The 13204-nt window shown below is 35.9% G+C and overlaps 1 protein-coding gene across 1 annotated transcript in view; it reads right to left on the bottom strand.

Moving 5' to 3' along the window:
- LOC124596265 (dynein axonemal heavy chain 7) overlaps window positions 1-13204 on the bottom strand; it is a 1038560-nt gene that overhangs the window by 735509 nt on the left and 289847 nt on the right. Inside the window, 2 exon segments of the mRNA XM_047135340.1 lie at window positions 370-782; window positions 11065-11268. Of these exon segments, the coding sequence (XP_046991296.1) occupies window positions 370-782; window positions 11065-11268 (617 nt within the window).

Here is a 13204-nt window from a genome sequence, read left to right as displayed (position 1 = left end):
TTAAATGTCTGTATCTGATCTGAATCCATAACATCTGATCAACAGTTGCAGCATTCAGTTGTCATCTGACACCGGATTAAGAAGCAGAAGCTGGTTTGTAATCAAATAAAAATATTAGCAGAATATCACGAAAGTTCTTTTTTTTTTTTCAGTATCATTACCATGTTCTGCAAGTAAATATAAGGCAATACTGTTAGGGTTACATATGTATCATGCTTATCATAAAAAAAAACACTGTAAAAGGAAAATGTAAATAAAAATGAATACCAGTGGGCACAATGATGTCACAGTCCATGTTTAAGCAATAGAGGGAAAAGGTATTATATGTAATTTGCTTAATACTCACAGTGTACTTTCTAACAAACTTACAGTATTTCAGCTTCGAAAGGCTTAATGTATGGTGAGCTCTTCATAGTCTGTGTTTTAACAATATGATCATCCAGCAAAACTTGAATGTCATCAACTGCTGATAAAATGTGAGTTCCACTGTCACGATATGGAATCGCTGCAAACTCCATATCAGCCCATTCTTTCTTCATCTTCTCCAGAGCTCTCTCCAAATTGTTTTCTTTTGTTGCAGACTCACTTATAGCTTCAAATCGTGGGATAAAATCTTCTAGGCCAAAATCTATAACTTTGGATAATGAGAGTTCGAAATCTGGTTTTATGGGAAAGCCAACTATCTCTGACACTTTTTCCCAGTGACGTTCCTTCATGCCAGGATTTCCAAGAGTCTGTATAATTGGCATGTTTTCACGAAACTTTTCTATTTGAACACGTACCTAGAAAAAAAAGAAAGTCCATAAATGAAACATAGGTAGGTAATCTATATTCAAATATATTTTGCCTAATTGAAAAGTAAAAACTGAGGAATACATTTTGACAACAGAGTGAATTATATTCAGATATGTCTCTCACAAACACTGACAAAAAATAAAGAATGTGTGATATTGCTGCAGATGTTATTACAAAACTAAGCCAAATTTACAAAGAACTTGGAAGTATGAACCAAAATTTCAGCATGACACTGTACATGCTCTGGCCTACATGCATAGACTGATTCCATTGACAGGGGTGTCATAAATTTGCTGTATCCTCTCCTGAGGAAAGCTGGCCAATGACTGTCTCAACTGGTCGTCATTATCATGGATACTGGTTCTGGGATGAACTGACATCTGAGATGGTCCCACACGGATTCTGTTAGGGATAGATCTTGGAACCTTGTTGGCCATGGGATTATCTTGACATCACACGTACAGTTCACAGGCACACATGCAATGTGTGTACAAGCACTGCCCCATTAAAAACGATACCACAATACTGCCGCAGGACAGGAGGATGAAAGATGTGTGTGATATACCACTTTGCCATCAGAGGCCCCTTAACCACTACCTACTGTGACCTGAGGCCATACCCAATGTCTCCCCATACCATTATGCCAGGAGTAACACCTCTGTGCCTCATCAAAACATTGTTATAATGGAACCTCTCCTCAAGGTGCTACCAAACTAATTGACAATGATCATCCACGATAATGCAGAACTGCTGTTAATCACTGAACACAATCAGGCACCATTCAACAGCATTCCATGCTTCCTGGTTGTGGTACAATTGCAAATACAGCCATTTCTGTTGTGTTAACACCAGCATAAACACGGGGCAGTAATTTCATAGTCTGAGTGTGGGTAGTCTGTGACCTACAGTGCGGAATGAGACATGAAGATGCAGGGAGTCCGTAACTTATTCTCAGGCGGTAGGTACAGATGTGAAGGGGTTATAATGTGCTTAGTGCACAATACAGTGATTCTTCCTTGTGGTGGTGAGACATGGTGTACCAGTACCTTGACAATGAGTATGCCAGCCCTCATTTTTCAATGCAGTCCAACATCGAGCCTCTGTCACAACTGAATGCCTCACAAATCTGTATATTGCACTATCTAAAAATGCAGCCAAATGGAGAACCACAATGGTGTCCTTGTCAGATGCTAATAGCACTGTTTCACACAATTACACAGTATCTCTGTGTCCTTCATAGTGGTTGCTCAACATCTAATGCTACTCTAGCCCCTTATATACCTAATGGACTCTGGTGGCCATTCTACCTTCCACAGAAAATTGTAACTCTTAATCATTTACATTCCCACATTTGAGTGTATATGTACAAAGTTACACTGACAGCTGACCATGTCTTCTGGGTGCTTAATTTTTTTGACAGGCAGTATTTTGCAATGAATACTTATATAAAACATTACATAGTCTTCAGAAATGGGTTCTGTATCAGAAGTTCTTGGAAATTTTTCAACTACCGTATTTACTCGAATCTAAGCCGCACTTGAATCTAAGCCGCACCTGAAAAATGAGACTCGAAATCAAGGGAAAAAAATTTTCCCTAATCTAAGCCGCACCTGAAATTTGAGACTCGAAATTCAAGGGAGAGAAAAGTTTTAGGCCGCACTTCCAAATCGAAACAAAGTTGGTCTATTGTAATATGAGACACAATTTAGGTCGAATGAATGACGATACAGCTACAGTAGTTTGGTTCGAGTCGTAAGCTTAGCAGTTAAGCTTTACCAGGTAGCCATTGCTATGCATCAGGCCCATATTTATACGGGTACCCTTCCTTTTTCACGTGCTTCATCTGGTTTGAATCGATTGCTTATTTTTCTTTGAACTGATAAGTGCTGTTCTCTTTGTTATAGGTGTTTACGTCACTCTAAGCTGAAAATGCGTAATTGTACTGTGTCATGCACTGTTAGTCGCATTCTGATAATGTGTGTTTATGACCTGTCGCCGCTCACAGCATGGCTTGCTTTTGTGCGCGCTACCGCCGCTTACGAAAAAAAAAAAAAAAAAAAAAAAAAAAAAGAGGAATTGTCTCATTAGCGAAACAATGGCAAGAGATTGCTATTTCTTGTTACTTACACTGCTGCTTTCTTTGATAATGATCAACAAGAACCAAATAATAGACTGCGTATGATAGAAGATGTTCTGAACGAGAGTTTAGCTAAAATTTTTCGCCATTTGAAAATCTTTGCAGGCGCCTCTTTTGTACATTACATTCTGCACAGAAATTAGAGTCATCTTAGATTTAAAAATCTAGTCAATTGCCGTGCTTCATCTCTGACTATCACTATTAGGCATAAGAATGATACGAATATAAACATGACATGATATGTACATTCTTCCGCGTTTGCTGTTGTCTCACACTAGTTTCATAGTTTATTAGGCAGACAAGATTTAAATGAGAAAGCAGCAAACACGAAAGAATACATGGTAAAATGGTTATATTCGTACTATTCTTATGGTGAAGAGAATACTGCATGTGATTCACAATTCATAAAAGTTCCTATTAGCAACCATCTCTTCTCACAGGTAGGAAAAAATTCAGAACGTAGAGTTGGCCATATTGACAAACATCTCAAACAGTCTTGCCAGTCGGATTTTCATAGTACATTGAAATGCTGCTGCATTCAAAGATGAACAATATGGGATTTGTGTTTACTTCGTTGAATAATGTATGAAAATGCAGTGGTCGAAACTCAAGGCAGAGAAAAAAGTTCGTCTTCCACCTTTTTTTAAATTTATTTACTGAATCAGAGGTTTTGGCGACAGTATTTATCTTTGTGCCTGCAAAGCATGCCTGTGTAGCGCTACATATATTCAACGGCAGAAGTTAGTTGTGGCGGCACCTACCAACATTTTTCAGAGCTTCCACTTACTTTGCACTCGATTCTAAGCCGCAGGAAGTTTTTTGGATTACAGAAACCGGAAAAAAAGTGCGGCTTGGATTCGAGTAAATATGGTACATTATTTGCATGGCCATGGGGTCAATCACAACTCTACAATACTGAACACAACCACAACACCAGCAAGCCATCTTTACAATGGTTCACAGCTGATAGTACTATTGTATTCCCAGTCACAGAAAACATTTACATGAAATCTTACTTTCCTGTTCAAGGTGCTGTGTGTGCTGTAGAGGCCATTGTCTGATGTCTTCACTGTAAGCCATGACAGCTTGCTACTTACATCATTCAATTTTTCTCATGGAGGGGGGAGGAGTGACCCAGAAACTATCAAACATTATAAAAACTACTGTGCTACATTAAGAAAAGTTATTAAAAAATCCAGAAGTATGTGTATCATGTCTAAAAACAGCAACTCTGATAATAAAATTAAAACAATTTAGAATATTATTAAAAGAGAAACAGGTCAACCAAGAGCACAGGAAGATGGTATTACCATCAAATTGAATGAAAACTTTACGAACAAAAAGTCAGAAGTTGAAAATATTTTTAATAATCATTTTCTAAATGTTGTGGATGTAGTAGGATCCAGGTGTTCATTAGAAGATGCTAGGCTGTTAATGGAAGAGGCCATACCTATGCAATTTGATACAATTGAAATCTCACCCACTTCTCCCTCTGAAATTAGGAAAATAATATACTTACTTAAAAGCAAAAACTCACATGGAATTGATGGCATTTCCAGCAAAATACTAAAAGCTTGTTCTCAACAGATAAGTAAGATTCTCAGCCACCTGTGTAATAGCTCTCTGGAACAGTGCATTTTCCCTGATAGACTGAAATATGCTATTGTTATACCTTTGCATAAAAAAGGGGATAGATCTGATGTCAACAATTACCATCCAATCTCCCTTCTAACAGCTTTAACCAAAATTTTTGAGAAAGTAATGTATTCAAGAGTAGCTTCACATATCTGCAAAAATGAAGTACTAACAAAATGTCAGTTTGGTTTCCAGAAAGGTTTTTCAACAGAAAGTGCCATATATCCTTTCACCAATCAAATTTTGAATGATTTGAATAACCGAACACCACCCATTGGGATTTTTTGTGATCTCTCAAAGGCTTTTGATTGTGTAAATCATGAAATTCTGCTAGACAAGCTCAAGTATTCCGGCATGAGTGGGACAGTGCACAAATGGTTTAATTTGTACCTAACTGGTAGAGTGCAGAAAGCTGAAATAAGCAGTTCTCATAATATGCAAAGATCAGCACATTCCTCAAACCGGGGAACTATCAAGAATGGGGTTCCACAAGGGTCGGTCTTGGGTCCTTTGTTGTTCTTAATATATATTAATGACTTGCCATTCTATATTCATGAAGAGGCAAAGTTAGTTCTCTTTGCTGATGATACAAGTATAGTAATTACATCTGACAAACAAGAATTAACTGATGAAATTGTCAATAATGTCTTTCAGAAAATTACTAAGTGGTTCCTTGTAAACCGACTCTCACTGAAATTTGATAAGACACAGTACATACAGTTCTGTACAGTAAATGGTATGATGCCATTAATAAATATAGACCTTAATCAGAAGCATATAGCTAAGGTAGAATATCCCAAATTTTTAGGTGTGTCCATTGATGAGAGATTAAATTGGAAGAACACATTGATGATCTGCTGAAACGTTTGAGTTCAGCTACTTATGCAGTAAGGGTCATTGCAAATTTTGCTGATAAACATCTTAGTAAATTAGCTTACTACGCCTATTTTCACTCATTGCTTGCATATGGCATCATATTTTGGGGTAATTCATCGCTGAGGAACAAAGTATTTATTGCACAAAAGCGTGTAATCAGAATAATAGGTGGAGTCCACCCAAGTCCATCCGCAGACATTTATTTAAGGATCTAGGGATATTCGCAGTAGCTTCTCAGTGTATTTACTCTCTTATGAAATTTGTTATTAACAACCAAACCCAATTCAAAAGTAATAGCAGTGTGCATAACTACAATACTAGGAGGAAGGATGATCTTCACTATTCAAGATTAAATCTAACTTTGGCACAGAAAGGGGTGAATTAACTGCCACTAAAGTCTTTGGTCACTTACCAAATAGTATCAAAAGTCTGACAGATAACCAACAAGTATTTAAGAAGAAATTAGAAGAATTTCTGAATGACAACTCCTTCTACTCCATAGAGGAATTTTTAGATACAAATTAAGAAAAAAAAGAAAAAACCAAACAAACAAAAATTATAAATAAAATTAAAAAGATAAAAATAAAAATGTTGTTATATTAACTTAATTACGTCATGTATTGGAAAATTTTACTCGTTCCACATCATTACGAAATATCGTATTCATGATCCATGGAACTAGTATTAATCTAATAAAATCTCTACTACAGAAAAAGAAGACAATGGAATGTCCACACAAAATCTTAAATCTAAGTAAGTCAATGATATTGCAGCAGAATGAAAATAACAATGGAATTAGGGCCAAATATAAATCACAATGAAAAAGAATGTGTGAAGAACCAATGTGCTCACCATTAGCAATCCACTGATGATATATAGTGATAAAAATAAGTGTTACATAATGCTTTATTGTCAATACTGGGCATAACAGGAAACAAAATTGATTTTATTTTGTCATATAAACCCATAAGAATACAAAAATAAAAGAAAAAGATAGACACATTTCCACTCAATAAATACAACCAAAAAACAAAAACAAGAAAGATTAATGCTTCACATGGCTTTCACTTCTGCCAGGCATCTTTTGATTTCTTCAGTTATTATTGTACAATTTACTATGGATTTCTCTTCCAAATTCTGACTGAATCTTGTAAACTCATGAATCCCTCTTTTCTTATGTCACACATTACCAAATATCCATTCATTTCACAGCAGACATGTCTAGTAATACTTCAACTTCCTAATTTCTGTCATATTTTGGTATGTGGGAATGGTGTGTATAAAGGACTTTTTTATCATAAATATTGACAATGCTTTTTTCCCACAGTAGCATTGTAAATTATTCCATGCAAAATAACACACTGAATGTAAATGCAATACACAGTTTTTCTGGAGTCCATATGACAGGTGTCTGATAGGAGAGAGAAGATCTACAGGCTTTTTTTAATCAGACGTTTGTTTAGTCAGCACATTATCATTAAAGAAATTCTCAACATTCACGAGACATATGCTACAGGAGAGGTGTTGTGCATTACAAGAAGAATTCCTCTCAAAATTCCAAAAACCCATATTCGAATACAAGTCAAGAATAATATTCATTTGTCATACTTACATTTCATGTAATATTCATGGAGGTAAAATAAGATATATTCTGCAGCATACAGAGGATACTGGGACTAAAGTGTCAACTGCAAGTAAGAATGCATAAAGAGCCATACTTGCCAGTAATATTTTTCTTACTTAAAACAGTGACAAATAAGAACTTAAAACCAAATCATTTGTCAAATATGTGCTAAGCAGTGTTTCATTGTCCCTGATTCCACAGCTCTGTAGTTTGTGTAGAAGTAAGTAGCAGTTTGAATTGAGCTTAAGTCAGATCATAGAAAAATCATATGATTCTTTATTCCTCTAATGAAAAGCTAATCTTTTCCATAAAATCTCTCATTGTGGATGCAATTTTTTTAATATTTTCTGTAAGACCTTTTTTTTTATTAGGTTCAGTGTACTTTTTTAATTGCTTTAGAGAAAACTGGGAAGACATAGATTGATTGTGATTATTTCCTATTTCTTCTGTCACATAGTTTTTAAGCTGCGGCTTTATCTCTGTCCATGTTAGACCATATGATAAACACTCCTAGTCAAAGAGATGTTTGGTAATCACAGCCAACTGTGTGAAATAATCTCTGTATACAAAAGGCAATCTTCCCACTGACTGACTCATTCACTGACTCATCATCACCCAGCCCAAACTGCTAAGGTCAGAAATTTGAAACTTGGAGAGGGTGTTGATGTTACACAGCAGGCTTCATTTAAGAAGAGATTTTTTTTAAATTCCACCCCTAAGGGGATGAAACAGGGGATTAAATTTTCCTGAAAATATGTTGCTATTAAGGCAATTCTACACCCATGAAAATTGGTGTTTGTTTTCTCGGTCTGAAATAAAGGAGTATGTGTATGCATTTTCGTAAATTTAACCCATATTGGGTAGAGATGGGCAAAACTGTTCTTTTCAGAGATCGGATCAGAACTGTTCACTCCCTGAAATGAACTAGCTCTTTTTCATGACTCACCACTCATTCACAACAGAAAATAAATGGAAGGCACATCGCCCTTTAAACTTGGTTTATTCCAGTACTATACCTGTATTTTGATCTTATTTGATCCTATTTTGAAGTAACACAGATAATGAGTAAGAATTTTGTATTGTTTATTGAAATTTCCACGATATGACAAAGTTTTTGATTATTGATTTATTTTGCACTATCGTGGTTTTTTGGGTGATTGGAAAATGTTGTAACTTGAGATTTACATTAACAATATATTTAGCTATAATGTATTAAAATTTCATTAACCTCGTACAAATACATCGCAAGCCATATATTTTTAAAGTGAACATTTCCTTCCAAAGACGCCTAAAATCGCAAAATCCGTACTACAATAAGAAAAAAATATATAAATTTGACTGTAAGACCAAAGTGCTGCATTAGCCTTCCGCAGAATAAAACAAGGAAAAATTGGTGTATCACTTTTGCTATACGTTTATCGGTTCGCTCGTAATTAAAGTGTAAATTCGAGTGACCATAATAAAAAATCCTATAGTAAGAGGAGCCATCAGGAACCTAATCTGATCAGTTTAAACAAATAAAAATAAAATGAAAACGAATGATGTATACATAACATAATTATGTAATATACATAACGGTATTACTACGAAGAACAATATCCAGTAGAGACGAACTCCGATGCAGAGGCGCTGAGTCAAGCAGGTCGAGCCGCGAGCTGTATTACTGTGCGAGCTAAGACCGCAGAGACCAGAGTGACACCTGAGTTGCTTTGCTCAACGCTCTGGCTGGAGTCGAGAATGGTGGGGTGAGCGTTGAGCAGGCGAGTTCCGAGGGTGGGGGGAGCGGTGAACGGCCACCACTCACCTGCTCCGAGACAAATCGTCCGTTCTCATGCGAGCAGGTTGTTGAAAGTAGTTCTTATGTTCTTCGCTAGGAGGCTCTCTGTCCTGTTGCTCGCATCAACTGCCCAGAGGGTAGGATGTGCGACTGAAACGGTCGCTGACGGAGTGCGATGCTAAGTTAAGGCCAGACACTGCACGCGGCAGAGGAAGCACAGAGACGGCACAGCATGTGTGAAACACAAAATCCAATGGGGCACTGCACAATGCAGGCAGCCAAGGCAGAAGCAGGGTAGAGGCCGGCGCTGGCTGTGTTGTGTGGCGTGCAGTGTGCTCTGACCAGCAGAGGCCCCACTGGTCTGCTCCGACTCTCTCTCTCTCTCTCTCTCTCTCTCTCTCTCTCTCTCTGCTGTGGGAAATGTTTGGAGCTACCATTCTTTTTTTCTGAATCACTGATTGTTCACTCCTTTGAAAGATTCAACTCTATGAATTAGTTCAGGAGAGAATCCCCCATCTCTATTATGGGGAGTGACATTGTAAGTGAATGTTCTTTTTTTCATTATTATAGGACTACTAAATTATTTTTAAAGCTACATCTATGAAAACTGGTATTTGACTTCACAGTTACAAATTTTAAAAAATTAGTATTTCAATGTGAAATATTTTATGGAAATATTTCAATCTGCAAGCACTTTTGAAGTTAAATGGATAAAAAATTGTATTTGGCTTCTCTGTGAGAAAAGGAAAAAATTGTATTTCAGTGTTTTTGGTGGTTCACCTTCCGAATGTGTGAAATCAGGGGCGAAATACATATGAAAAAATTTCTTTGTAAGAGCATTTTTAAAGCTAAATTGTTGAAAAATGATGTTTGACTTCTCAGTTAGAAATGGAAAAAAATGTGTTTCACTGTTTCTGGAAATCCAACCTCTAAGGGGACGAAAATTTGTAAGGAAATATTTTGTTACACAGGTATACTAATACCTGTTTAAAGCTAAATCTATGAAAGCTGGTATTTCACTTCTTTGTTAGACATAAAGAAAATGTGTTAGGGAAAAAGGCTTCTATGGAAACATCTCCACAAGAATTCAAAACGCATATTAATGAAACCTTGGACTCCAGTTATCAGACTCACTTTTTGGTCACTAGTACATTCAGAAAAGACAATGCTTCTATGGCCAAAATTAGTATGAAAATTTAGAAAGTGTTGCAGTTTGTGAACAACACAAAAATTTGGTTACAGGAAAAGGGAAAAAAAGTGTGTGCAGACAATACAGACTACATGTGTGAATAAGTGGGTGCTAAGCCAGTATTTTATATGCAGCCTTGATTACAGTGGTAGGCATTCAGTCCCATCCATTTTTTAAAAATGTATATACCCTGAAGAGAACATGAACTATGGATAATCACTGTAAAGATGTGCAGTGCATGCTGTAGATGTATGCTGTGGATGATTTACAAAAATATATCTCATTCGTAAGGTAAACTATTACTAATTCATAGTGTCTGCAGTATAACTGATGACACTTTGCAAATAATGAGACAGGCATCTAGTAAAATGTAATCAGTGAGATTGAAAAATACTTTATGGTAAATAGTGTACTTAGTGGAGAGGAAGAAAGTTAAGATGTCCTCAACCTAAAAGTTTACTGAACTCACTTGCGATGTGCTATCTGTGATCTGAAAATCAATCACTGAACTACGAAGCTACAATAATGTATGCAATGTCATGGAAGATGTTACCTCTCATATTTATAAACCACTGCCCATCTTTCCAAGAACATGATTAAAAATGATAAGACTTTTAATGCTAAGTTAACTATTGCAATTCTTTTCAATAAAGGAAATATGCCTCCTGGAATTATTGGCCAAACTTACTAAAAATAATGTTTGATTTTGGTTTCTGATTAGAATTTCAATCTTGCTCATTTGATAGAACAGATGATAATCATGACAAGTTTTTCAATCCTAAAAACTGCAATCACTGCAATGAAATCAAGAACTTTCTTTTCATGTAACTTTTAAGTAAAAATTAGGACATATGCTTAATTGAGAAGAGCTTATATCTTACTACCACAGATACATACAGCAAAACAACATAAAAGAATAAATGTGGTTATCCAAATTACTGAAATTGTTTCCCAGAAACAAACAGTAACTGTGAGTCATAACTCAAAATTAAAATTAAGTGTAATCTATCTGAATCAAATTAGCTACATACTGTGTTAGCCAGGTCCTTTGCTGGTGGAACATCTCCAAACTGCTTTTCTAATTTATATATTGTTCTGTATAAAGTTGAAACCTCTTGATCTATATCATCAGGATTGAATGAACCAACTTTACTTGTCATCCATAATTCATGCTTTTCTATAAATTCTGTAGCATTTTCATACAGCTTCTTATAAGGCGCTAATTTGTCAGCAATCTGGTAAAAAAATGTGAGTGTTAATGTCACACATGTAAGGCATGTAATTGTACATCTTAAAAATAGAGCACAGTAATTTTTCTTGTGTCCCACTATTAGTGACAAGCCATTTGGATAATTCGCACAGTCAACAGGTTCATTTGTTGATAACTGCTTATAGTGGAATGATCAGAGCCACAAGCAAGGAGTGTTATCTTACACAAAGAAACTCTGCCATCCTAATCTTCACCATTTCATCAGAAAGAGTGGTAGTTATGTACTTTTGCAAAACACCTGTCGAAATATGCATGCAACTCTTACCTGTGGTTGGAGGTTAAATTACTCCCTATGCCCATAAACCACCCATGTTCTGCTGTAGTATGGGATGCATTCAATCAGAGAAGTTTTATGTTCTTACTTTCCTTGCATTCTTTGATTCCATAAAGTATCATCAGAGACAAACTGAAGTATCATCAATATAATTTAAGACATAATCATCATCAGCATTTGACATAAACTTACTAGTTTTCTTAAGTTTTTCCCCCTCTACACATTTTTTCTCAAGTTGTCAGATTCTAGTGTGTTATAGTTGGCTGCAATGTTCTACATTTGCATTAATGAAAAGAGCTCTTGCTTTTAATAGAACAACTTCAGGCATATGGAAAGAGGTATCGGCCATTTTAATTGGTTTCTTAACAGTGATGGAAAAGATAGAGCAGAAGCTACAGCCTATTATGCAGATTTTCTTCATCTCCATATCATGTAGTTTCAATTTATTCTTTTCTTTTACAACACAGAATAGTTGATCCTACACACCACGCCTTTTCCTAAAATTTCAAGCAGATCCATGGAGACAAGAATTATGTATTGTGATAAGTCTTGCACGTCATTCATCATTTGAAAGGCACTGCGATAAGACAATATTTCTTGCAATTAAAGCATTTTGTTGATTCCATAAATAGTTTTATCTTAAGACACAAAAGTTCTTCTTTGCTCTACTCTAGTAGAACTATAATGTTAAAAGTTAAAATTAATTACTATCATAGGTATCAGTCCCTTCATGTCACATCATTTTTACAGTTAAGGGTATCAGATATGCTTGCAAGTACTTCATTTTCATTGTCTGACAGAATATATCAACATGAAGTTGGTACCAGATTTTCTAGTTGGTACAAACTTCATCACATATCCTCTCCTGTCTCTCTATTGCAATGAAGAAATTCTGATATAAAGTGTATGTACTGTTACTTTCATTACATTTGATCACATGGACTCATCTTTGGTTGGTTGGTTGGGACTTAGGGGACTAAATTGCTATGTCACCAGTCCCTCACTCAAAGAGTAGTTGATAGTTAGTTACTACAGACAGAGATTGTTTGAATTGCAACAGTACATATAAGTAAGAAAATAAATACACTAAAAGCAACAGTGATAATTTACAGAGACGTAAAAGTATATGGTTCAGGCCAGAGTGCAGACAATGATGTCGTAATCGAATTAAATCAGTTGATGCTAAGGGAATTACATTAGGAAATGATACACTTAAAGTAGTAAATGAGTTTTGCTATTTGGGGAGCAAAATAACTCATGATGGTTGAAGTAGAGAGGATATAAAATGAAGACTGGCAATGGCAAGGAAAGTGTTTCTGAAGAAGAGAAATTTGTTAACATCGAGTATAGATTTAAGTGTCAGAAAGTCGTTTCTGGAAGTATTTGTATGGAGTGCAGCCATGTATGGAAGTGAAATATGGACAATAAATAGTTTAGACAAGAAGAGAATAGAAGTTTTCTAAATGTGGTGCTACAGACGAATGCTGAAGATTAGATGGGCAGATCACATAACTAATGAGGAGTTACTGAATAGAATTGTGGAGAAGAGTAATGTGTGGCGCAACTTGACTAGAAGAAGGCACTGGTTGGTAGGACATGTTCTGGGGCATCAAGGGATCACAAATTT

Source organism: Schistocerca americana, chromosome 2, assembly GCF_021461395.2.
Source record: "Schistocerca americana isolate TAMUIC-IGC-003095 chromosome 2, iqSchAmer2.1, whole genome shotgun sequence".
Classification (NCBI taxonomy): domain Eukaryota; kingdom Metazoa; phylum Arthropoda; class Insecta; order Orthoptera; family Acrididae; genus Schistocerca; species Schistocerca americana.
This window is presented reverse-complemented; position numbering and strand designations above follow the sequence as displayed.